General features: G+C 44.2%; 2 protein-coding genes across 2 annotated transcripts; one reads left to right on the forward strand and one right to left on the reverse strand.

Moving 5' to 3' along the window:
* Positions 1-775: 775 nt before the first annotated feature.
* Positions 776-6,578, reverse strand: CENPL (centromere protein L). Its single transcript, XM_057383045.1, has 4 exons — positions 6,311-6,578; positions 5,895-6,146; positions 4,369-4,911; positions 776-3,493 (listed from the first exon to the last, which is right to left on the reverse strand). The coding sequence occupies exons 1-4, from the start codon at positions 6,518-6,520 to the stop codon at positions 3,422-3,424; spliced, it is 1,077 nt and encodes a 358-aa protein (XP_057239028.1). The 5' UTR covers positions 6,521-6,578; the 3' UTR covers positions 776-3,421.
* A 64-nt stretch (positions 6,579-6,642) lies between these two features.
* DARS2 (aspartyl-tRNA synthetase 2, mitochondrial) lies at positions 6,643-20,494 on the forward strand. Its single transcript, XM_057383038.1, has 17 exons — positions 6,643-6,715; positions 7,773-7,872; positions 8,407-8,473; positions 8,722-8,823; positions 9,968-10,063; positions 10,711-10,834; positions 11,453-11,499; positions 12,196-12,302; positions 12,837-12,906; positions 13,453-13,632; positions 14,011-14,118; positions 15,277-15,339; positions 15,511-15,663; positions 16,476-16,694; positions 17,608-17,718; positions 17,933-18,008; positions 19,064-20,494. The coding sequence occupies exons 1-17, from the start codon at positions 6,643-6,645 to the stop codon at positions 19,249-19,251; spliced, it is 1,884 nt and encodes a 627-aa protein (XP_057239021.1). The 3' UTR covers positions 19,252-20,494.
* The last annotated feature ends 5,090 nt before the right edge of the window (positions 20,495-25,584 follow it).

The raw sequence follows: 25,584 nt of genomic DNA on the forward strand, positions 1-25,584 counted from the left end.
GTGAACAAAAATGAATATACGTTCTGAATGAGGTTCGTTGCCTCTGAAATTATAATGCAATAGACATAATAAATCATCAAAGCAATTTTCATACCACTCTGTGACCTCAAAAGTAGCATCACAACCAGCAAATAGTTCCCCATGTGTGGAAAAATATAGAGAGCAAGGTACAACATCCCTGTAAATATATCGAGCATCATGGTGAATAGGCAGTTTCTGCAACACAAAATTGTAACTCTGACTTCTCTYRGGAGGMTTCACRTTGGGTGCCAAAATATGTGCTGGTTTGAAGGTAAASTAGCAGGAGGAATCAACCCCACACCAAAAGCTTGTGAGAGGTTTCAAGTCGGAGTTACAATTTAATATAAAGATTACAATAAATGCAATGAATACAGAAAGACTGGTTTAAAACCAACAGAGTACAACCTGACACCCTGTTGGTCAGGGTGGTGGCTGCAGTCCTGTTGGAGTGGTGGATGTGGTCCTGTGGGAAGGTCTGGTCCTTCTCTGGATGTCCAGTGGTGTGGTGGTTGTGTCCAGGTCCCCAAGCCCCCAATTCTACACCCTCAAAGTCCAGGAATTCCAGGCAGGAATGTTCAGTCCCTCCCCCAGAGTGGGGAATTTCCCAATGGAATGGTGTAATCCTCTGAGTCATAGGATATTTGGGGGAGTCCTTGATGGCCCCTTGGCAGAGATGACCCCCTTTAGGCTGGGTGTAGTTGTCAGGTGAAGACAGAGAACGCTGCACCCAGAAACAGTCCACCATTGACACAGCTCATCAGGAATAATGCAGATGGRTATGGAATACATAGTTTGGCTCCATCCAAACTGATACTCCTCCTGTAATCACTACAGAACCTAAAAACAACTGGTTGTTGCTCACTTCTAAAAGCCTTTTTCCTCCTGTTGCCTGCTTGATATCAATTCTTGCCTGAAGCAGGGTGCAGGTATCATCTGTTAATTCTGACATCCACTTCTTGTGTTTTGGCTGGAAGGGCAGACCCGCAGCCAGCTCCTTCCTGCTGAAAAATGCTTAGATCAGCCTCACTTCAGCTGCCTCTTGTGTCTGTAGAATTCCTGACCATGATGAGTGTGGCCTCTCTTTGCGTGATTTTTGTGCACTTTGCCTGTGTATGTTTAGAGCAGGGAAAGGTGTGAGGTTCATTAAAGAGTTTGAATAGGAAGGGCTGTTTGCTGGCACTGSAATTGTGGAGGCACCCAGAAGTGGGGGGAGAAGAGGAGAGAACTCAAGACTCAACAATTCTGTTTGTACTGTAATTTCTAYTGAGTATGGACCTTTTGCACCTGATCAAACTGTGGACCTTACTAAATCTGATTTTAAAAAAGAGGACTGTAAATTCCTGAAATGAAAAAGGCAGTGCTGACATCTTGAGTTCTTTAACTTCATAGTTTGATTCATGTAATTCAGACTTTAATGTGCTTAAATATAGTAAAAAATACACTACCGTCATAAATGGGACATTAAAACTTTTTTAATAGCCCCTTTCCCCCTAAAGGTTGGTATTCTTGTGTTTACATGAAGATCATTTTGCACCTTTACAAGGAAAACAAGTATTCTGTAAACAAATGTTTACATGTATCATTTATGCTTTTTTCTAGCATGAGTAACTTGTATAAATAGTGCTATCTTAATAAATTTCTTCTATGCTGTTCTTGGTTTCTTTCTTGGGGTGAAAGCAGTGGGGGGCATGTTTTTCTATGGTTTATGTGGACAAAGATGCTGGAGGTTTTCTTCCGATAAGTCCAGGTAAAAGACTTAAAACTTTGTTGTTTATTTTTACCCTTCACATCACTCAGAACCAGCTTTTTCTGGAAGGAAGCATCTGTGCTATCTGRCCAGATCTTACCTATGCTCACGTAACTGCATTTATCAATGAGGACAACACAAGGAGAGGTTAAAACTGAGTTTTTTAGAAATTATTTATACAAATTCATTGGAAAGAGCTGAGCATTAGATTTAAAACCAAACCCTGGGTGTAACAGTCCTGTTTTCAAATCAAATACAGGTGCCAGTTATTTCCAGACGTTGTACTCAGTGCTGCGCTCTTCTGACTCCAGACAGCACACTTTGTCTGAGATATTTCAAAAAAGGAAACTAAAGCACCAGAAGTGATAGTTTAAGTAGTTGCAGTGCTGCCAAGACCTTCAGAAGATCACTTAGCTGCCTCTACCGGGGTAAGAGTCACCACAGAATGCAACCTTAACATGCAAAAATAATCCACTTTCAAAYAGTAAACAATCTGAAACCAAGTGCATGTTTCTTTGTCTAATTTTGGAAAAAGGTTAGGAAGTAGGCATGCAGTTATGTCATGTTAGGCAGCTTTACACTGGGAAAAGAAAGGAAACATGCATTCCTATTTAGGAGAAGGCCACAGCACAAATCAGCTCCAAGAGATGCTGCAGAATTGTGAAGCAAGAAAATAAAACTTGAAATTTTGCTGCTCACAGAATTATTTAATAGATAACAAGTGGTGGTTTGGTCAGGTAAGCTATAGTTGGAGATAAGCTTCGTGCAAGAATGTATTTAATTAGACATAGATGGTCTGTCCTTAAGACAAAAGATGGAAAATACTTTCTTTATTTAGTACTGTATTACAAGAAGTCTTAGCAGGTGCAACTTTCTGCTACTTAAATGTCTAGCCAAGTGCTGTACACCATCCCTCTGAACTCTTACCTGCTCCAGAAGGAAGGAATCCAACATAAAATTATAGCACACAGCTCCAACCCTGAGAGCTCTCTGGCCCACAGGATTACATCCAAGATTACAAACATCAGGACAAAGCCTARTAACTGTCAAGCATATCCACTTAACTATCTATCAACTTGCCTGAGAAGACCAACAGGCTGACAAGTGCCTTGTTTCCAMTCTCATGCCCAACTGGAACACAAATGAACATTATTACCAAGTACCCTTAGCAAGCTAAGAAGGGAATTAGCAACCTGGATTTTTCTGCCCTGGATTGCAGAGTATGTACCCTTTCTCAGGTGTGCTGAACTCTGCATTTAAAGTAACCCAAGAGTAGTCACAGTTCAGCCAAGGCCAAGGTCTGTATAGCTTAGGCTGTCCAGTGGAAACCAACTTGCTCTTTGAAACAACAGAAATACCTGTCAGAAAGTTGATCAAGAGTTTTCATTGTCTCTGAGCTGATAACCTGCACATAAATGAAGTGACTGAGAAAACAAACTGGTCATAGARCTGTCACAAGTTTGCATTGCAGCCCTGTCTTCAGGGCAGTGTGCTTGGCTTYGCTGTTACACAGCCCAAGTGCTGGAGTTACACCCCAGCTCCAAACAGCCCGAAGAGAGGAAAGATCCTGCAGGAGTGAATTTCATGGTGATTTCTCAGCACACTTGGTTCAACGGGAAGCCTTTTTAGCATGAAGAGTTACTGAAATAGCTCTCACTGTATCTGAGAGACTGCAAGTTCAGTCAGTATCATCAGCACTCCAAGAAGGTATTGGCTGTGTAGAAGCTGCAAGAAAGGGAAAAAAGCCTGTCAAAACAACAATTGTAGTTGCCAGATTTCCACACCCTGAAACCCTGAAACCCTGGTTGGAAGGAAACTACCAAGTGTACYGTGTGTTTAGTCAGCTGCTCAGTTGTTGCTTTTCAGGTAGGTACCTATACTTTTCTCATACTGAATATGTATGRCTTGAACTCTATCCCCATTATGAAAAGTCATAATTGAATTTACACAACACCTATTCCACAAGTGCACCCTTCAGAAAGCCTGAGATATCCCTGTGTTCTAGCTGYAACAGAAAAAGTTGTTTGAGACAATTTTAAGCTATTACAGATAAAAACAGGCAATGTAACACTACCATGTGCCAAGGCTCATCATAGGCTAAATTTGAAATACTGCACTTACACAAACTGTTCTTTAACTCAGAAAAAAATACTGYATTGCTTGAAGGATTAATGTGTCATGGTTTGAAGCATTTTATACATACCTCTGTAGAAAAACCAGCACCTTTATCAAAAGGGTTACATGTAAAGGAATCTTGTGCCTGTGTCTTAATACTAGAAAGCTAGTGAACTTCTTTTAAAGCTTTGTAATTAAGTTTGGGATCTTTTTAAATCCAAAAAACGGTTTTTATGGCTTAAGAAACTTTCCTGTTCATACCAAAGCTAATACACCTATTTCTGGCCCAAGACAAATAGCTTCTGCTGCAACACAGCAGTACAAYACTGTACTGGCAGCTGCCCCAACTCCAGAGCTAAGTATGATTAGTAAAAGCTGAGGTTTAACAACTCCTTGTAGGAAATGATGCAAAAGAAACACGAGACCTTCAGATATAGCTATCTAATTTGGCCAGCATTAGGACAACCTGCTACTTAGAGGCTCACCTTCACAATCCCATCACAGTGTGCCGAGGCAACTGCTGTCGAAACCTTGACTAGCTTTGCAGCTGACAGGTGGATCTTGAAGTGCCTGTGGAAGTGCGARTAAAGGCAGTCCATGAACACATCCACCTCCTCCTGAGTGATCTCTCCCGGTGTTTTTTGGACCGTGTCCCACAGCTCTTTGGCATCCTCTGGGTGGATGGCATATGAAATATCCAGGGGCTGGAGCAGGCGGGGCACGGAGAAGATGAGTTCCACAGCAGAGGCAGCTCTGTCCAGCTTGCTGCCAGCCCACATGGCCACCAKCCAGCTGAGGTTCAGGGGGCTGATGGCCAGGCGGCGGAAACAGCAGTCAAAAGTCTTCTGGAACCACCTTCCAACCATGGACGTGTAGCTCTCGGCCCCGTGGGTCAGGAACAGGGGCAGACAGGTGAAGCCCTCCAGAACATTCTCGGAAAGGTCATCTCCAAAAACAGAGCAGAAACAGCCCGACCACACCAGTTTGTCTTCAGAGCTCCTGGAGGAAGCTCGTGACCTCGAAGAGAGCTGGGATGGAGGGAAGAAGCATTTGAATGCTGCAGAGCAAGTACAGATTTTTTTTTTCTTTTCAGCTAAAAATAGATTTTGATTTATAGTTTTAAGTGTTTGGTAGAAGTGAGGTTTTTTTCAGGACCTTGGATGCAGCACTGTTTTTTATAAAACACATACAGTTATTCAGTCCATCCGTTACATCCCTAGAATGTAATTCTGTTAAAAACAGCAGAAAAGGCACTTTCAACTTCCTTAGGAACAGTCCTGAGATCTGAGTTTAGAAAAGCTGCTTAATTCCATGGTATATCCTACAACCATTGCCACCATGAACTTGACATTTGAGTACCACATTTCACTTGAGACAAAGCATTTCAGAAATATTAATTAGACCGGARCTCTGGCCAGGAAGTGGGATTATGCCAGTTTTATCCAGGAAGTTAAATAACCTGTTCAAGTCCTGGCAGTAAATTGAYTGCTAAACTGAAACGTTAGACAGAGATTGCTCTGCATGGTCTTATTCTGATCCTGTTGAAGGGTTGAACTCCAATTTGCAATTAACTGTACACATTGCTTAGGGGATGATAGAATCAATTAGGCTGGAAAAGACCTCCGAGCTCATCGAGTCCAGCCTGTGACCAAACACCACCTTGTCATTAGACCAGGATTTTGACTGTGTCACATCCAGTCTTTCCTTAAACACCTCCAGGGACGGTGACTCCGCCACCTCCCAGGGCAGCCAATTCCAATTCCAATGTCTAATCATCCTTTCTGTGAAGAAATTCTTCCTAATGTCCAACCTAAACCTCCCCTGGTGCAACTTAAAACTGTAATACTCTGTTCCAGTTAAAATAGACAGGACTCAGTTTCATTAAATCACAGTGTATAGTACAGTAGTTGTTCCATACAGCTAGGGTTTAGATCTGGGGTTTTTTTAAGAGACGGAGCGTTTTATCACTGCAAAACCAGTGAAAATGACCAAACCCCCCGAAATCCCTCACCTGCACGAGGACGGCAGGCTGGTCCTGCTCGCTGCCCCGGAGCTCGGCGATGCTGGACACGGTCACCCTGATGTCCAGCTCGACACCCACCTCCACCGCCAGCCCCTTCTGCTTCTCGGCGGCGATGAAGGCGCTCAGCAGCCGCGCGTARTCCCTGAGGCGGGCGCGGTGGAAACGGTACAGGGGGGTCACGCTGTACAGCGTCCAGGCTTTGCGCAGCAGAAACGCTGTTTTCTGCGGATCGACGATTTCCTGAGGTGGTGGTGGTGGGGAAAATAATAAAAAAAAAAAATTTAAAAAGCGCATAAGGTTAAAGCCCGTGYTTCCCGCGCGGGGAGAGCGAGGCAAGCGGGGTGAGGGGACAGGGAATAGACAAGGGTGGCGCCGCCGCCCCCGCTTCCCCGGTCCCACCGTACCTGCGAGCTCGGCACCGGCAGGACGTAGCGGCCGCTGGGGCTGATCCCGAGGCGGCCGTGGCCCCGTCCGAAGGGCAGAACCTGGGAAAGCCGCAGGGTCCGCGTCCCGCCTTCCTCGGCCGGCTCGTCCGCCATGGCCGCCATCGCCCGCCGGCGCCGTTCGAACCGCCTCCCGTCAGCCCCCGCGCGGGGCCGCGCCTCCGCCGCCATCTTTGAGGCGGGCGGCCTGAGGGCAGGAGGCGGTGGCGGCGGTGTTTGCTTTCCCTTTTTCCCCTCCGGAGCCCTTGTTTTTCCCTTCCTGCAGGGCGGTGGCGCTCTTCCCGTGTTCYTGGATGAGGGGCGGCTGCGGGATGGCGCTTCCCCGGCTGCTGGCGCGGGCTCTGCACCGGGCGGCCGCCACTCCAGGTGAGGAGGGAGCGTTGGTCTTATCCCCGCGGGAATGGCGTTCCTTTTCTTCCGGGGTACAGGTCAGGGTATCCACACCGTCGATTAGTGTCACCCTTGGGGCAAGTTATTTTCCCTGTATCACTTAATAAGTGCTTTCTCTAAATCGCTTTTAATTTTGAAGGCTGTGATGAAGGTAGTGAAATTGGCTCCTAGAATTGCTTATACATGACTAGGTCATGACATCCTTTAGGCTTCTCCTTGCGAGCTGAACCTTTTGCCCGTTCTGTAAATGGTGTGCTTGGTTCTATAACTAAGGCCATGATTACAGGTACACGGGGGTCTATGCAAAGCGTTCTGTAATCGTGGTTCAAACCTTTTTCCAGGAGTTTCAAGCAGAAACTGTTCAGTTTTCACCTGCGTGGGTGGTGTGTTTGGCTCTTGGTTTGCCAAGCCCCTTCCAGTTCTTGTGTCTCCACCAGGAACTGCAGTGACAGGATATGGTAGAGTGGCTTCGAACTGAAGGAGGGGAGGGCAGGTTTAGATTATATATTAGAAAGAAATTATTTGCTTAGAAAGTGAAGCACTGGACAGGATGCCCAGAGGAACTGTGGCTGCCCCATCCCTGCAAGCGTTCAAGGCCAGGTTGGATGGGGCTTGGAGCAGCCTGAGATAGTGGAAGGTGTCCCTGCCCGTGCCAGGTGTTGGAACAAGATGATCTTCAAGGTCCTTCCATCCCAAACTGTTCTATGATTCTATGACTCTGGATTTAAATGTGGAATGGTCAGCATCCCTCAGGATTGATCTGTGGCTTTTCCCTCCCTTGCTCCTGAAATTTACAGGGCAACACCATCAAGGCTGTGTTCTAATACTGTTACAAAAGTTAGAAACATAAATAATTCCTGTATAAAATGCATTTATACTAGCTTYACTTCATGTTTGTGACATARTGTCTTAGTGCAGATCTATCTGTGRAGTAATTTCTCTGTATATGTCTAAATTGTATTGGGAGGGGAAACTAYTGATTATTCTGCCTCATCTGCAAAAGCCATGAGTGATTTTTCTTTTTTAATTCAAGACTTCAACAGTTTTGTTACTCGGACCAACACATGTGGAGAGCTGCGTTCTGCTCACGTGGGACAGAAGGTGACCCTGTATGGATGGGTTCAGTATCAAAGGTAAGTGCAAACCATAGTGAAAATGGAGATGATTATTTGCCAGAGCCATTATAAGCTGTTTTCCATCCAGCATTGCTCTCCAATGATGGTCTGCATGGGCTTTTTAACTGTTTTTTTGAGTGTGGATTGTTCATGTGGAACTTTTTATGGGACAAGTGTTCTCCTTCTTGCCTTATGATTGGGTTTTTATTCTTTGTATTCCACATGAAGTTCAGTTTTATTGCTCATTTAACTGTGTTTTGCTGACTGATGTTTCCCAGCAGGAGAATGCATGTGTCCAGAATCCCTGCTCTGTGTGCATTAAAGTTTAAGTTAAAATCCTCCCTCTCCTGGTTATTTACACATTGTCTGTGTCACAGTCTGAAATGAATTTTTGAGGTTAGGTTTAGGTGTGGGAAAAGTGTCTGTAGGTTCAGTACTTGGAATGAGTTGCCAAGACACTGAAAGTGTAGCCAGGAGCCATATGCTTTTAAAAGTAGAAACCTACTAAATGAGTAAAAAAATGTTTCTGCTTTTGTGTTTTTCATGGATCAGACAAGGCTTGTTTCTGGTTTTGAGGGATTTCCAGGGACTGACCCAGATCATCATTCCTCAGGATGAGGTAAGTGSTGCCAAAACATGAGTCTGTGTTTTAATTTTAATTTTGGTGGCAGAAGGAAGGGCTTTGCCAGACCAAGTGCTCTCCCTTACAAGTAGACTGAAGTGTTATGAGATCCCTGACCTGACACTGCAACAGAAACATCAGTGCTGTTTCCTCTGGCTTCAGAGTGATTTTGGATTGAGGTGCTTGGCTGCAGTGCATTTGTCCTGTTGTTTGAATTTCTGTGAGACTCTGTCCTCTCCCTGTAGGCACATTCCCATGTGAAGGAGCTCCTGTCCAGTGCCCCRGTGGAGTCTGTGGTGCGAGTGACTGGGACAGTGTCCCCTCGGCCCCCGGGGCAGGAGAATCCGGTGAGGATGGGGGCGACTCTCAGGGGTTTTATTCCTTGGAGGAAACAGCACTGGATAGTGGGATTATGGTGGGGTTTGTGTCAGAGTATTGCCAGGGGTTCTGGTTGTGTGAGGTGAAATAATTGCTGTCATATCACAGGAGAATCTCAAAGCACATTGCAGGCACCCACAAATCAAACTCGATCCCATCCATTTACAGGCTTTACTTTTCTAGGCTTTTTCAGGCTTTCAAAGTGTGGGTGAGAATTTCTTTTCCTTGAAAATAAATAATTGTCATTTCAAGTTCCACAACTGGTTATTGATTTTGCTGGCCTCTTTGTATAGGAAACAGAGGTTGAATAATTTTTTTAATGTTCTGCGTTTCTCAGCTGCCTCTGTAATCAGCTGTAGACTGATCTTTCCGGAATGTACACATAACTGGCAGGTCTAAAAAGAGGACGTGTATTTATGATCAAAGCTCCCTTTTGCACTGTCCACTTGTAGATGTTCATTAAGAATTCAGGCTTCAAGCCATGCCTTTATTTCTTTCATTCATTTATCATTTTGTTGGGAGGTTGCATTTCCTTTCCCCTGGTAAACAGCAGAGTTCTACAGGATCAAGTGAACTTTGCTGTGCCTCAGTGCTACGTGAGGGGAGCTGTCTGCCCTCCCTTGGGATAGAGTCAAAAGAAGACTAGTTCTGAGAACTGGTGTTTAGAAATGGAAGTTCTGAGAAGCTCCTCACAATTTCCTTTTTTTGACTCATATTAGGGCTGCTGCTGCCCATGCTCGCTGAAGCTTGCACTGTGTGGTTTTGCTGAGGTTAATGGCACTAGTATTTTATTCAAATGTGCGTGCCCTAAAAGGTCCCATGCCTGATTTTCCTCTGCTTAGCCWGTCCTTTGAGGAGAAAGCACAGGAAAAGTAATTGTATTTGGAGACCAGGACGCTACTAGGAAAGGATCTGCCATCTTTGATGAGGTGACTTGTGTTTTTCTGAACAGAAGGGAAATCTAGAAGAAATCCGTCCTTGAGAGAAGCTCTCTAACTTATATTTTATGTTAGAAGGCAGGGAGGGTAATCTCATGGTTTCTTTTTTCCYTTTGACCATCTGTGAAATACTTTTGTCCAACTGTTTAATATTTTTTTTGCCTTTTTGTTCTAGAAAATGCCAACAGGGGATATTGAAGTGAAGGCAGAGACTGCAGAGATCCTAAACTCCTGTAAGAAGCTGCCTTTTGAAATCAAGGATTTTGTTAAGGTGTCTGTGTTTTTCTTTTCTTATCAAGGTTTTGGCTTTTCATTAAATTGGGAATTTGCCTAGGGTGATGGCAAAACATCTGAGAGCTGAGTCTTGTTCTTCCTGCTTTGCTTTGGGGGCATGATGGTATTTAAAATAGGGGTGCTGTTTGTTTGCTGTGAGGATCTATTCCYATTTAGAGCTAAGCAGAAAACAAGGCTTGAATGACTCCAGACTTCAAATAGCACTGGAAGAATTGATGGCAAAGGGAAGAGTGAAAGAAATAGGGCTATGCTGGGTTTTTTGAGTGTGAAACAAGAGGCTGTTTTATTTGACTCATGGAATCACAGAAGGGTTTTGGGTGGAAGGAACYTTAAAGGTCCTCCTGTTCCAAACCCCCTGCCATGGGTAGGSRTGCCRCCYACTGGAYCAGGTTGCTCAGAGCTCTAKCCAGCCTGGCCTTGAACACCTCCAAGGAKGGGACAGCCAGAACTTCTTTGGGGAGTTTGTTTTTTGTTTAAAGTGGAATGCCACATTTGTGTAGGTTGTGGGTAATGGGTGCATTGTGGCAACCAAATGTGTTGTGYCACATGTTCTTGTGGCTTTAGGGGCACCTTCATTGGACATGCAATTTGAATTTTGTCTCTTCATCCTAATTCTCTCTCCAGAAATCAGAGGCCCTGCGGATGCAGTATCGGTACCTGGACTTGCGCAGCTTCCAGCTGCAGTCCAACCTGCGGCTGAGGTCTCGCATGGTGATGAGGATGCGGGAATATCTCTGCAATCTCCAYGGTGAGGAAATTGCTTGAAGGACAGCAAACAACATTTCAGCTTTGCCTGCTGCTGTCTCCTTCTTCTGGGAGAGATTCCTAATCAACTTGCTACTCCAGTTTGGTCCCATTAATAAGGACTTGTCTGCTTGTGTTGGGTCTTTAGTGGGATGTTAYCAGGCCTGAAGAACAAAGTGTGTTGAAATCTCAGTTGTTTCAAATCAGCTGATTGCAATGAGAAAAGACTACAGGTAGTTTCCCTCTTTTGGTCACACAGTTGAGTCATGTCTGAGGGATGGATTTGTTTTAGGGCTTTTGYTTGTCTTAAAATCAGGACATGCTTTTTGGAAAATCAATGCCTAGTTCAGAATGGATAGGCACATTATGGATTAAATGGATTAAGACATTTTCAGCCTGTTTGGAGTCCTCTGTTATCAACAAGTTTTGGCAGGACATCAGGGTAGCTCAGAGCATTTAAGTCTGTAATTGCAGGAATAATTATTGTAAGTAGTAAAGTGTGTAGGTTTTGGAGAGGCTCCGTGGTATGCTAGATRGCCTATTGTGCTGACTAACCCTACTCCAGCCTACTCTGTCTTATTAGTTCACCCTCCTCTCAGCTTTTTCTGTGTTTGTTCCCCAGGGTTCGTGGATGTAGAAACTCCAACTCTCTTTAAAAGAACCCCCGGGGTATGTATGTGATGCTTTCTGGCCTCCTGCAGCTGCACAGTCAGGGCTGAATCATTTGCAGTTGCCACTCAGCCCTCATTGCTGTTCCCTTGCTAAATAACAGCTCATGTAACTTGTGATATGATCCACAGATCTTTTTAAAAGTAGAGGGAGAGAAAGGGGAGAGGTGATTACTTGAGTCYTAATTTTGAACCTTCAAATGAAATCAGCTTCTGTCTTGTAGAGTGCATGTTGATTGCAAGTCTGCCCTGGGATCATAAAACCAAAAAACTTGGAAGCACTGTCTTTTYAGCATTTATCTCTTAACCAGTAGGTTATTTTAGAGGCCCTACTCAAGTAAATATAATTTCTGATCTTATATTCCTTTCTTTCACTTCAAAAATGGTCAGAGAGGAGAGCTGTAGCTGACGAATATTGATGCAGCTAACCTGGAGTTTTTGCATTTAAACTCCTGTCTTGGATGGTGTATTATGCATTAGTCTCTCAGAGAAGAAAAATAGAGWATTCTCCTTTGGGATATTTTGGACTGAGTTTGTTCACAAATTTTAAGTGCAATGTACAAAAAGCCATTTCCTYACAAGTGGGAGTTCATAATGGGAAAAATAGGTCCTTTATTCTTGCACTTCCGGTGTATGTTCTGTCAGGAATTGGGGCCACTTACTCGCTAAACTCTGTAATTTTCTTTCTGATTGCCAGGGAGCCAAAGAATTCCTTGTGCCCTCGAGGGAAGTGGGCAAGTTCTACTCTCTGCCACAGAGTCCTCAGCAGTTCAAGCAGCTCCTGATGGTTGGAGGACTGGACAGGTAAGAGTTTCTTGGGCTCCTGTTCTATGCATGTCCTATCTAGGGTTTGAATGCTTTATTTGGGAAGTTTTAGATACTTCAAAAAAAAAACCCAAAAAACTATTGCCAAGGATTTTATGTTTTGAAGAGGGGTTCTTAAATACTTGGGACTTGCTAGCTAGGCCAGGCTCTTTGCCCTCACAGTCAAATGAAATGTGTCCTGTTGGAAAGCTGAAGTCTTCACTCTGGTGTGAAATGCAAACCTGATCTGAAGCAGAGCCTGCCTGAAGGGCAGAAAATCTAATGTGTGATAAAAGCTTCTCCAGGAGTAACCTGCAGAACAAACTGAGGTGAGGCTGGGCAGYTGAGCATGACTGAGACAAGGAGAAGCATGTCAGGGTGCACGAGTGCAAAGCTTTTAATTGGGCTGCAGAGGGAACAGAGCACTCTCTCTGGTTTACTTCTTTTTTCCTTATCTTTTGTACCATCAATTCTATAGCCACAGTTCAGTCCAGGGTACTTTAAATTGTTATCTAAGTCCGAGTGTTACCACAGGTACTTCCAGGTCGCTCGCTGCTACCGGGATGAGGGTTCACGGCCTGACAGRCAGCCGGAATTCACCCAGGTAATCAGCCCGTGCTGCCTTTCTCCCTGCACCTCATCCCCAACGGCTTGTAGTGTTTTCCTTTCTGGAGGCTTAGTCTGTGCTAGTCTGGTGCTTCTCAGGGGTACAGAGTTGTTTGGTGTGTGTTTCACATTTCCCTTGGAAACTGATGTGGAATTGACTTCGTGATTCCTGTCCTTGGCTGACTGCAGTGTCCCAGGTGCAGATGTGGGAATTGCATTGTACTTGATGATGCAATCTCCCCCTGTCCCACTGGGTCAGGCATCCCATTSCTCAGCCTTGAGGTCCCTGGCTGAGTTGGCCTGGTTCATTCAAGGCTGCCTCTTGTGTCCTTGTCATCATTACCTCATTCGCTCTCTGAGGAGGCTGTTGCCTGAGTCACCAGCCTGGAGGGTGATCCTCAGCACATCCCCAGCCTAATGCAGTCATGTGATGATGTCATTTTGTGTATTGTTTCTTGTTTTGCTGGCTTTGTAGTCACAAGCAGCAATGTGAAAGCAAAACCTGTAGCTAATGTGGAATTCTCCCCTTGTTCTCTGTTTTAAGATAGATATAGAGATGTCATTTGTAGATCAAGCTGGGATCCAGAGGCTGATAGAGGGCATGCTGCAACATTCCTGGCCAGAGGAAAGAGGCTCAATTATGACCCCTTTCCCTTCCATGACATATGAGGAGGCACTGGCTCAGTATGGGACTGATAAACCAGACACTCGCTTTGGGATGAAGGTGAGGGTTTGCCCACTGGAAACCTGCAGCTTTTCCTTTCTCTTAGTGTTTTAATAACCTTTGAATCCTGRATACATGCGTCACTGGAGTTCTGAGTGCTGTAATTTATCCAAGGTCTGTCCCATTGTTGCTGCTTTGTGCAGCGGTCTTCAGTCTGTTGAAGAGGAGAGGGTTTGATCAGTTGACTGTGAAAAATGTATGTTCTAATAAAAATAAATTTTGAAGATAATGTAATGTTAGGGAGTAATGCATCTTGACTGTTTTAGGAGCAAAAACTGCTGAAAGGGAATAGTGTTGAAGGTGTTAAGACACAAATGCAGGATTTTTGCTTTGTGTTTCTATCACCAGTACTTTTTCCTGTGTTCTGTCCTTTCTCAGATCRTGGATATCAGTGATGTTTTACGAAGATCAGACATTCGCTTTGTGCAGAAKGCCCTCAGTTACCCCCATGGCTCCATCAGAGCCATTTGCATTCCTCAGGGAGTGGTAAGTGATGCTTTTACATCCTGTTTATGTGAAATAAATAAAATGCCAATTTGAATTCCKTTGTTGGTATGGAAATGTTCCTTGCTGCTGCTGGTGTTCTTAAGGGAACTTGGGATTGGTTGTAATCCATGTCAGGTTGGGCTGAGTGGTGTTAAAATGATCAGGTAGCAGGAAGAGTATTTTATTCTTAGGAAGTGGGAGAAAAGAATGGAGCTGCAAGATCCCATGAGGATAGGGAACCTTCTCGGGGTTTCACCTTGCTTTTTGTCACCTTTGWGATGTGCATCTCAATAATAAATTGTTCCTTGTGACAGGAGATTGAAGTAGGGCTGGGCATAGCACAGCTCTGGGGTAGGCAGAGAAGGGTCAGGTGGTTCCATGTCCTTCTCCTGTTTGCTTTAGCTGCATTTCAGGGCACAATTCATGTCYTGTAATGAGAATATCATGGACCAGATCCAAGGCTGACAATAGATGTGGAAGATTTTTGACACAGCCAGGCATTTTGGGAAGGAAACAGATTTAATTTTGGCTGTAGGCATCTTTGTAGCTTGGACAGTATGGAATAAACAAATCCTCTAAATGTTGAGTTTTATTTGGGGAACGGGACTTTTTGACCATAATTTTTCTTGGGACTCCTTTCATTTTGGCACAAAGTGCAAGTTGRCTTCCCACAAGAGGGCACTGAGGTGTGTGTTTTAGCAACATGAAAGTGGCATCTATAGCCACCCTAAACACTGGAATAGATTAAAAAAGTMAAGACCTTGATGCAGATCCTCATTTATTKAGTGGCTTTGCAGGCAAGAGTCAGCCCACGTGGTTTTTCTCTGTTCTTCCTCAGACTGAGCTCTGCCTTTCCCCATCAATAGTGTGGTGGTGTAGCCTTATTTCTGCAGGCTGGAGGCAGTGATCTGACCCTACTGACCAGATAAAATTACCTGTGAACAGGGGAAAAAGATGTAGACCTAGAGGGGTCTCTTTCTGAAAGGAGCCCTTAGAGCAGATACCCAGCTACTGAGCCCTGACCTGTTCCTCRGCCCTCATAAGAATTTGAAATAGAAAGAAAATAATTTGAGAAGTTTGGAAACAGCTTAGTAGATTTGAATCCTAYCAATCTTTGATTTTGCTGATCTATGTTGTCTTCTCTTGCTCTTTCCCCAGAGGTATCTCACAAACAAAGACTTGGAGTCGCTAAAGGAGTCTGCAAAATCYCAGTTTAACCAGGTAGGACAGAAACACTGCTGACACATTGTAATGGGTGAGTGACAAAATGTGATAAAGGCAGAGGAACTTGGCAGAGCCGTTTTTAATAGCTGAGAGTCGCTGCCTGAGCATGTGATGTTTCAAGGCGAGAGAGGGCAGCACTGCACTKAACATACCCTTGCCTTTCTCTAGGAAATCATGGAAATTATCTGCAGACCTGATGGAACCTTGAAGTCTCAGCTTACCAAGTTTCTTGGTGAGAAGGAGCAGTCAGAGCTTATCCAAGCACTGAACATGCAGGGGGATGATGTGGTGCTGCTGGCAGCTGGTGAACACAAGCAAGTGGTAAGGAGGAATTTCTTGGGTGGCTGGGTGAGCTGAATGTTGCTGATGATGGTTTTGATGTTATCTGACCTTAGTCTGATTCYCCTTATTATTAAAATAGGTCATCATCTAATTTTCTGTTTCTCTGGAACGGCAGCTATAGCAACAGCAAATAAGGCATGAAATGTACCTATTACTTTTACTGCCCCCAGTCAAATTCTGGGCAGGACTCATAACTGGAATGAAGGCTGAAATATAAAAAACCTGCAACAAATCAGTGCCTTCTTTCCTCTTAACTTCATTTTCAAAGCATCAAACAGATTGGAAAATGRGGTCAACTAGGTAATTGTGTCTCCCATAAGCAGATGACTTATTAGCAGCAGTAGTGGGAGATTCTGTCCCTWCCCTTCTCTCCATTCTTGCCAGCAGATGTTGCCTTCCAAGCATTGTTTTATTACAAGGTGGTGTGCTTTGCTCAATAGCCAAAATCTGGTCATATTCTCTCTCTTTGCCTTCATTTCTCTGCCTGAAAAGTGTGGATTTTACATGTGCTCTCCCAGTTAATCCACATGTGTGGATTAAGAGGTTRGTCTAAGAAAGCTCTGAAGATTAAATRGCTGGGAAAAAAATGGACTTTCACACTCCTTGCTTGGTTTCTGTCAAACCCTGCAGTGCYGCTTCCTCAGCAGGAAGGTGATTGCAGGATCCAAGGGCTTTACTGCTGATGCTGTCTGTGGTATTTCCTTTATGGAACACTCTTCCCCTGGTTGGTGTTTGAGTGATTTCCCTGATGGTAAAATCGCCCTGTCTCACTTCTCCCTTCTCTGTTGCAGTGCTCTGCGTTAGGAACCCTGCGGTTGTTGAGTGCCAACCTCCTGGAGGCAGCTGGGCTTGCACTCCGTGATCCCAAAGCTTTTCACTTCCTCTGGGTGGTGGATTTCCCTCTTTTCTTCCCCAAAGCAGAGAATCCCACTGAACTGGAATCTGCTCATCACCCCTTCACCGCCCCTCATCCTTCAGATGTCAGCCTCCTCTATTCTGACCCCATGAAGGTAACCAACTTCATGCCTGCCGTGGAAGACTAGGCAAGCAACAGCTGGGTTTGTGTAAAAAAAGATGTTGTTTCGTGGGACTGACTGCACAAGGAGGATGGAAATCTATTAGAATGAGTCCAGAGGCGGCCACTAAGATGATTAAAGGGTTGGAGCACTTCTGCTATGAGGAAAGGCTGAGGGAACTGGAGCTGTTCTRCCTGGAGAAGAGAAAACTCAKGAGGACATTAGAGCCCCTTCCAGTGCCTRAAGAGGCTACAAGAGAGCTGGAGAGGGACATTTTGCAAGGGCAAACAGTGACAGGACAAGGGGAAATGGTTTTAAACYGAAAAAGGGCAGACTTAGGTTGGATCTCAGGAAGAAATTCTYCCCTGTGAGGGTGGTGAGGCCCTGGCACAGGCTGCCCWGAGAAGCTKTGGCTGCCCCRTCCCTGRCAGTGTTCAAGGCAGGCTGGATGGGGCTCTGAGCAACCTGGGCTTGTGCAAGGTGCCCCTGCCCATAGCAGGGAGTAAAACTAGAGGATCTCTAAGACCCTTCCAAACTATTGTGTGAYTCTCTGAATTTGTACGTGYATGTTTGGAAGAGATGGCTTCCAGRTCACTGCAAATAGCAAGTATTAATGTGCGTCCCTGACAAAATRAGCTAGTAGGAAACAGAAGTCTTATATTCTGATGCATCCCATTTGCTTCAGGGTTTGATCAGCTTCTCAGAAGGATTTGTACTGCTCCCACATCTGTCAGAGACAGTCCGTGCCTCTAGCATGAACGGTACATGAACTGCAATGTACCCCTGAGAGAACGGTTTTATAGTTTCACGGCTTCATTCCCAGTGTCTTTGCCACCTTTGTGCAGGTTGTTTTCAGGTGCAGCTGTGCCCCAGCCTCACTGAGGTGCSTGTTCCCATCTCTCTTCAGGTCCGTAGCCAGCACTACGACCTTGTGCTGAATGGCAATGAGGTTGGAGGTGGCTCCATCAGAATTCACAGTGCAGAACAGCAGCGTTTTGTGCTGGAGAAAGTGTTGAAGGTAACACCTACAGATGCCTGTAATGCTCTCTTGGAGATTTAAAAGTACTAATTAATTTAAATATTAATTGCATGTTCTGAAAGAAGCACTCGTGCTTCTTAGATAAAGAGACATAACTCCTAACCCTGAGCAATGGATGATTTCATTGCACCTTCATCTTGTTATTAGGAMGGGCACTGCTTGTCCACTGACAGCTCTTAACGTAATTTTGCAGGAGGATTCTGAGGTGCTTTCCCATCTGCTTGAGGCTTTGGAATTTGGAGCTCCACCTCATGGAGGAATCGCATTAGGTAAGTGGTCTGTAGCTCTACAGAGGCAGGTGTTTAGTTTTTTTTTTTGTTTTTTTGTTTTTTTTTTTGTTTTTTTGTTTTTTTTTTTTTTTTTTTCATACTAGATCCCAGGAACAAGGCTTATGGTTGTTAGGAAAAGCCTTGGTGCTTCCATCTTTGCAGCAGTTTTTTGGAAAGAAACAGAGGTCTGGTCACCAAGTGCAGGAAGTTGGGGTGTTCCTCCCCAGAGTCACAGTTTGGGATTTAGTTCCTGTGCAAGGACATTGGTGGCTCTAAGGATGCTACTCTGATCTACAAACCCTGCATTTATTAAGGTTAGGTCAGCTTTGTTCCCACTCCTGTGCAGCCAGAGTAGGATCCCTGTCCTGCCTGCCTGGAGGCATGGGACAGCAGGGGACAAGATGTTTCACATCCTTCCCCTCTGCTGCAGTCTCACTTCCCTTGTTTCTTATCAGTTTTGCTCACTAATTCAGATAATGTCACGGTTTTGTTTTTCCCTTAGAACCCTGCAAATTTGTGGTTTAGAAAAAGAGGGAAAAAACCCAACCAACCATCAACACTGTCCCCATACTCAAAACAAACAAAAAAGCTGACAAAGCCCACAGGTTTTTTTAACTTGTGATCCTCCAGTTTGATTTTCTTCCATCCAATGACCCAGAGGCTTTTGTTCTTCTTGAATTCTTTTTAGTGGTTGTAATCCTTGACAACTGGTAGATGCAGAGCTCTGAGCTGTGAAGCAGAGCTTTGCCAATGTTCTGCCGTTCAGCTGCCCAGGTTTTGTTATGCTGTGTTTGCTGTCTGTGTCCTGCAGCTCTTGGTGTGTTACAGAATTTCCAGCAATATTGAAAAGCTTTATTTTGGTAGACAGTTCTGCTCTTGAGGCAAATCTGTTTCTCTGCTACCAGCTGAGATTAATTTTTTCCTCCCTTACTTGCTTCACTCATATTCTCCAAGCTCAGTAATATTACCTCCTCAATCTTCCTGATTTTTCTGACTCAGGGAGGTAATACAGAGCCATAACTCAAGTGTTTCACCCATTTGTTTTCTGCTTGTAGGACTTGACAGGCTGATCTCTCTCATTGTTGACGCTCCAAGTATCCGGGACGTCATTGCCTTTCCAAAATCCTTCAGGGGACGAGACCTGATGGGCAGTGCTCCAGACTATGTCACTCCAGAAGAACTAGAGCCATATCACATTCAGGTTTCCTGGCCTCTTGAAGAAAAAGAGGCAAAGAAAAACTGACTTCAAGCCAGTGGTGTAAGCTGATCTGATCAACCAGCTTCTAAAGGCCAGGATTCAGTTCAGAAAATATCAGCTGTTGTGGCAGGGTGGGGGACAGTCCAATCCCACTGTGCTAGGGCAGTTTCAGGRATGTAGGTACAGGATCTTCCTGATAGGAATTCACCTTTGGAAGGTAATGGGAAGGAGATATAAAAAGCAAAAGAAAAGAACATCATTTTAGCATAGGATATTGYGACTGTTTGCTTTAGGGTGTCATATTGGAGGGAAGATGGGATCTGTTTTTTCCCAACCCTCATTTCTTACATGTCCCTTGTAAAGTATGTCTCCTCCAATCTGGAGGAGATAGTCAGCTCCCTGGCAGGACTGATTGTATTCCTGATGATCATTAAATCATGTCAGGTGAGGACTGTGACAATAAAACTGTGCTGGGCCAGGAGCTCTGGACACTGCGCAGCCAAACTTCACTGCAGCCAGCARCTTGTCTCATGTTGGAGGATACCAGATCATGCAGAACTTCACCATGGAGAGTTCACATTCAGCTGTGTTTTCCCTTCAAAAGAGACTGAGCGAAGCATCCATAATGTTTTCAACAGTTGGCCTTGTAATTCCCATCAAAGAGGTGTTGATCTGACTTTGGGGCCTGTGGTCCTGGTGCTTTCCAGCACAGTCCTTCAGGAGTTTGTATGTTTGTAAATAAAGTTTACCTGGCAGTGTGGCTGAGCGTAGCTTTGGTATTTCTCTACAACAGCAAGCTTCCAGTTTTGCTCTGTGACCCCTGTCCCTCCAGGAGATGACAGGAAATCTGTGGCAGCATAGCAGGTTCCCACTATCCTGTGAGTTCTGCCTGTCCTGCAGACCTGCTGCTGCAATGGTGAGGGATGCAGCATCAAATTCCTCCTTGTTCATCCTTATCCCACACCACGACATCCACAGTGCACGAGTGACAGCTCTGAGGAGAGGTGAAGGTGAAGAAGCTGAGGAAAAGAGATTACCTGATGAAGATGGGAGGTTGGTGCAATGGAACAAAAGGGAGGGCTCCTGTGTGCCAGCTGGGAAGGCTGACACTGAGCTCCAGCCTTCTGYTAGAGAGCCTGTCCTGCAGAATCTGTCAGATCCTGGTCTGCTCCAAGGGTTATTCAATTTCCTTATCATGGGATAACATTGCATGGTGTTGCATACAATTGTTTTTTTCAATACTGGACTGTCCTGGTAATAATCAGGCAGGTGGCCCTTCTCCTTAAAGGTGGTTTTTGGGGKTTTTTTGAGTCRYGTCTATAARCAAGTGACAGTAGAGCTGAYTKGCTGCTGCTTTGYRGATTATARGATGATGAAGTTAATGTGTGTAGAAGAAAACTTAAATACTTTCTTTGCTTCTGGCATRTTTGTTATTTTTAGTCTCAGAGCTGGTTAAAGATTATTTAAAACAGAGCAATCCTGGATTTGTATTCACATTGATTTTAGTCAAACACTGAATTCCTTCATTTTTTCCTCATATGAGCTATTAATTCTTATCTTGAAATCAATTCACTTTTAGTTTACCATTTTTTTCCTTACCMTGAATAGAAGCTGTCAGTAATTGAGTGAGGACCAGTTTTCAGGGAAAAGCTGAGCTGAAAAACAGATCTCTAAGCAGATCCATGGTAAACTTTATGATCCTCGTGRGTCMCTTCCAAGTCAGGACATTCTGTGATTTTAAATCAATTATTTCACTTTTGTTGTTGTTTTGCAGGGAGGAGAATCACCCTGGGGCAGTTAATACCAGATATTTTTGTTCTAACTTGTCAGTGGTGATACAAAATGCAGCCACTACAGGCTATGTGTTGTATTCACATTCTGGTTTAGAGGATGCTGTGTTTTCTGATTCAGTTTCTTTACTGGTAGTGTGGTTAAGATTTGCATGGAATTTGCTTGAGGATTATCTGTGTTCCTGAAGCAGGGATGTCATAGGCTTGTTTGAGGTCAYGGAACATAGGAAATAAATTACTCTCAAAAGTTTTTCACTCCCCCAGAATATTATTTATAGYGACTGTAAACAAAATGGGCTGAACTTTGCTTTTAAATTGTGAAATCAGGGGTACTGTGTCACTTGCTTTGTACCTGCTTGCAAAAGCAAATGCTGTTTACCTCTGACAAATCCCAATTTAGGATTATCAAGTGTTCAAGGGGAAGCTGATGCTCTGGGAGGCTTAGGCAGAAATGTAACCCTGCCTTGGAACATTCTTTTTGATGGCACTTGTTAAAACATGTGAGYGAGCTGTCTCCCAGCCATGCACACCCTCTTGTGCAAGCAGCTTTGTGTGCTGGCTGTTTACCCACTGCTAGATCGAGGACTCACTGCAGTTAGAGGAGTGTGACACAGCTACAGTGAAAAGAAATTGCAACAAAACACCTTGTCTGAGGTGCTGCTGTCCTGCCACAATTAGGTTAAATGTAAAAAGGTGTGTCCCAAATCCAGGCTTGCCATTTGTGCTTGGCTTTGTGAAAGAAGGTGGCTTCCAAATGTGTGAGTTAGCTRGAGTGTTGCCTCAGAGAAGATAGGAATATTTTTTTTTGTTGTTTTTTAGAGCATTGTGTAAGATTTTGCTTAAGTTTATGGAAGCCAAATCTCCAGAAAATCTCTAAAACCACAATCTGGTTGGCACACTTAGCTGCATATTTTGGAAGGAGCAAGAGTAGACAGGCATTASAAAGAAATCCATGGAAATCAGGGCTGGTCATATTGCAGACCAGTATCTCCTTCTTGCTGGCCTGTGATCCTGAAAAGASATGTCAAAACCATTACTTCAGCACAGTGTTCATCACAAACACCTCCTGGTAATAATCCACACACTGCAAACTTTCACAGACCCCTTGTTGCTTCTGCTCTTCRTTATTTTCCTTGTATCAGAGCTGTGGAGAAATGCTCCTGTGTCAGCTGTGCTAGAAGGTGCCAGGTCCTGGATTCCTCTGTTAAGAATTATTCTTTATGTAAGAATGTAAGGTTGGATTGCCCCCTGATGTGATCCTCTCCACTCCAGAGAGCTTCATGAGGGACATAGATGGGATGTGGATATCAGGGTGGGCAATAGCATTGTACAAGRAGTGCTCATGCAGGAGCCAGGGTTGGATGTAAGGCCTCTACTCTGACCCCTCCTCTTACTGATTTTCTTCCATTGGATCTGAACAAAACAATGGTAAAATGGACAGTTCATTCCCCACCTATAGGAGAACCTACTCTGTTTGTTTCAATCGATTTGATCAGAACAACCCTCTAGTAAATTTATACCACCCCTTTGTAGAAGCAGAGAGAAGGTTCTGGTGTGTTTTACAGTATTTTTCACAGAATGTAGCATACTGGTGGGCTTCTCAGCAGCCAAAATGTGGGTTGTTTTTTTATTCCTTTTATTATTTTTTTTTTATTTCAGGTTGGGCCAAACTGGGGAGAAACTGCAGTCTTTGGTTTTGGCCACCCCAGGTGCTTTGGCTGAATTTAGCTGTAAGGGTTTTGGATAGTGCTACAAAGGCAAGAAGTGTTCTCAGAACTCAAGCTGGAGTTTAATCCTGTGTTGTGCTGGTCCCTCTCTCGAGATKAGCTAAATTACAATATAATTTACTAAATTGCAGTATAACACAGCAGCTTTGTGTAATCTCATRCTGCAGGGGTTCAAAATGCTGACTTAATTCCCACTTCTGCTGAAAACAGACCACTGCCACATGAAAATGTTATCATTTGGAACAAGTCAGCTGAAATATTCAGAGAATKATTTCAGCTGTTTGCAGCTGGATTTGTACCCGTTATTTTCTCCTGCATGTGAGCAGGAGGTGGGGCTTTGAACGTTCCCAGCCCCAGAAATGACTCTGCTGCTCTGGATTTCACCAGCACCTCTCCACTGCGAGGAATGGAGCRGGGGATGCTGCACTGAATGCAGGCAGCCCCAGAAAATGAGTATGGTAAAAGCAGAAGGATGAAGACTTCATGCTCTCAAATGTATGGATTTCTATTTCTCCCCAGTTATTTTTTACCTTTGCCTGCACAGTGTTTGGAGCACCCTTGATGTGGTGAGGATCTTTGGTGCATTCTTGAGCCCCTGTGCTTCTGAGCAGAACAGGCAGAGACAACGACAGCCACCAAAACGGTGCCAGATGGAAACTCCCCGTGTCAGCTTCACACGACTTCACCTCTAAATGTTTGGGCTCTGATTCCAGCCYTGTGTTCTAGTTTGTTGTGTTTCTTTGGAAGCATTGTTTTCTGTAATTAAAAAATGATGATTACATGCAGTCACCAGCTGTGCCAGCCACAATTTTACAGCAAGCACAGCTCTGTGACAGATATGTTCAGATGGATTGGTCACATTTGCTTCTAATAATCCACCAGGAGCAGCTTGCTTGTWATGTTTTGATAGTCTTGGTGTTCACTGCAGGGCTGAAGAAGAGTGTTGTGGATGGTTCCTCCATTAATTTGATCATATTTTAAATATATTTGTATTTCACAGAATCACAGAATCCAAGAATGGTTTGGTTTAGGAGGAATGTTAAACTCCATCCAGTCCCACCCCCTGCCATGGGCAGGGACACCTTCCAGGCTGCTCCAAGCCTCATCCAGCCTGGCCTTGGACACTTCCAGGAATCCAGGGGCAGCCACAGCTTCTCTGGGCACCTGTGCCAGGGCCTCACCACCCTCACAGTAAAGCATGTCTTCCTAATAACAATCTAAACCTGCCCTCTGTCACTTTAAACTTACATCCCTGGTGCTGTCACTGCATGCTCTTGCAAAAAAAGTACCTCCCCCTCTTTCTGTAAGGCTCCCTTCTGTATTTCTATAGCCTTGAGTTAAATTATGTGTTATTCTAAAAACTACTTCCTCATGCTTAATTTAAACCTCTCACCTGATCATTCCACAAGGCAGCTTCCAATGTAGCTTATAGATGGAATGATATTCAAATTTCTTATGTGTTTTCTGTTCTGCTTATCACTTCATGAATTAATATCCTCTTTTTTTTCAATCACATCTATTTTAAGCTGTACAGTTTTAGGCAATTTCACCTACTTTCCTGGGGAAATCCCTGCATGCCTTCTGTGCAGTGAATTTCCATACACCCATGGACAGCTGGATGGCCAAATCTGAATGCTCTTGTTGGTTGTTTTGGTGTCTTTTTTTCTCCTACATGTTGCTGTTGATATTTATCAACCTCCAGTTTCAGTAACCAGGCACTTTTTTTGGTGCAAAAACTAATATTAATCATATATTTGTATGTATTTTTTTTAAATATTAACTGCTCAGAAAGATCCCAGTGCACCTGAAAAAGTGAGAAGCAAACTTTGGCACCACTTTCTACTTGCTCAAGTAGCAAAGTGAACAGTATAAAAACATTTCTGAGAACAGATGGTACAAGGGCCTGTCTGGTGGCAGTTTTCTCTGGAACAGCAATCACAGTGTACTCCTGGATTTTTTAATATTACCTTCTACTTGGAGAGTGATAGGTTTAAAGCACTCTCAGYCCTAAGAATTTTCCTTGTTTACTTGAGCTGTTTGAAGGGAATTGTAGCTGAAGGCTTCAGCTCTTTGATTGTGTCCCTTGAAATGCAGGCTCCTTGTTTGTCATCTATTCAATTTTCCCCGTCATTATTTTTATTTGTATGTAAGGGAAAAAGACATCCAGAGTGGTTCTGGAAAAGAAAAGCCTTCAATATATTTTTCTTGCAGCATGAACAGAACTAATTTGACAGCAATTACAGCACCAGGGCTCTGAGGAGAGGGACTGAGTGACTCCCATCCTTTCACACAGCATCACTTCACTTTGAGTGGAAAAACAACAATGCCAAACACTGCCTAGAGCTGGGAGTTTTCTTGAGGATGATACAGCCCCTGGTAATGGTGGAATTGCCCTTTTTTTGCAGCTCTGGACAAACCTACCAGAGAACCATGGGGAGATGTGGGTGGAYGACAGCCTGACTGTCCCACAGGGTGTTGTCCCAGAGGGAGCATCCCAGGAATAGCTTGGAGAAGAGACCTAATTGTGGCCTYCCAGCACCTWCTTCCCTGTGAGGGTRGTGAGGCCTTGGCCCAGGTTGTYCAGAGAAACTGTAGAACACATCCCTGSWAGTGTTCAAGGYCAGGTTGGATGGGYTTGAACAGYCTGGGATAGTGGGAGATGACCATGGCAGGTGACCTTTAAGGTCCCTCCCAACCCAAACCATTCTGTGCTTTATGAATAMTTTAAAGCTCACACAGGAAGCTCACTCATCTCTAACCTTCCATGCTTCTTTTCAAGGAGAGAATGCCAGAGTTTAAATAAAAGGTACCCTGTCATATTCATAGTAAAAGATTTAAAAAGCAATTATGGAAGGCGAGAG

The sequence above is a fragment of the Malurus melanocephalus genome, unplaced genomic scaffold, assembly GCF_030028575.1.
Source record: "Malurus melanocephalus ecotype Western Australia unplaced genomic scaffold, MMel_1.1 scaffold_604, whole genome shotgun sequence".
In the NCBI taxonomy this organism is placed as follows: domain Eukaryota; kingdom Metazoa; phylum Chordata; class Aves; order Passeriformes; family Maluridae; genus Malurus; species Malurus melanocephalus.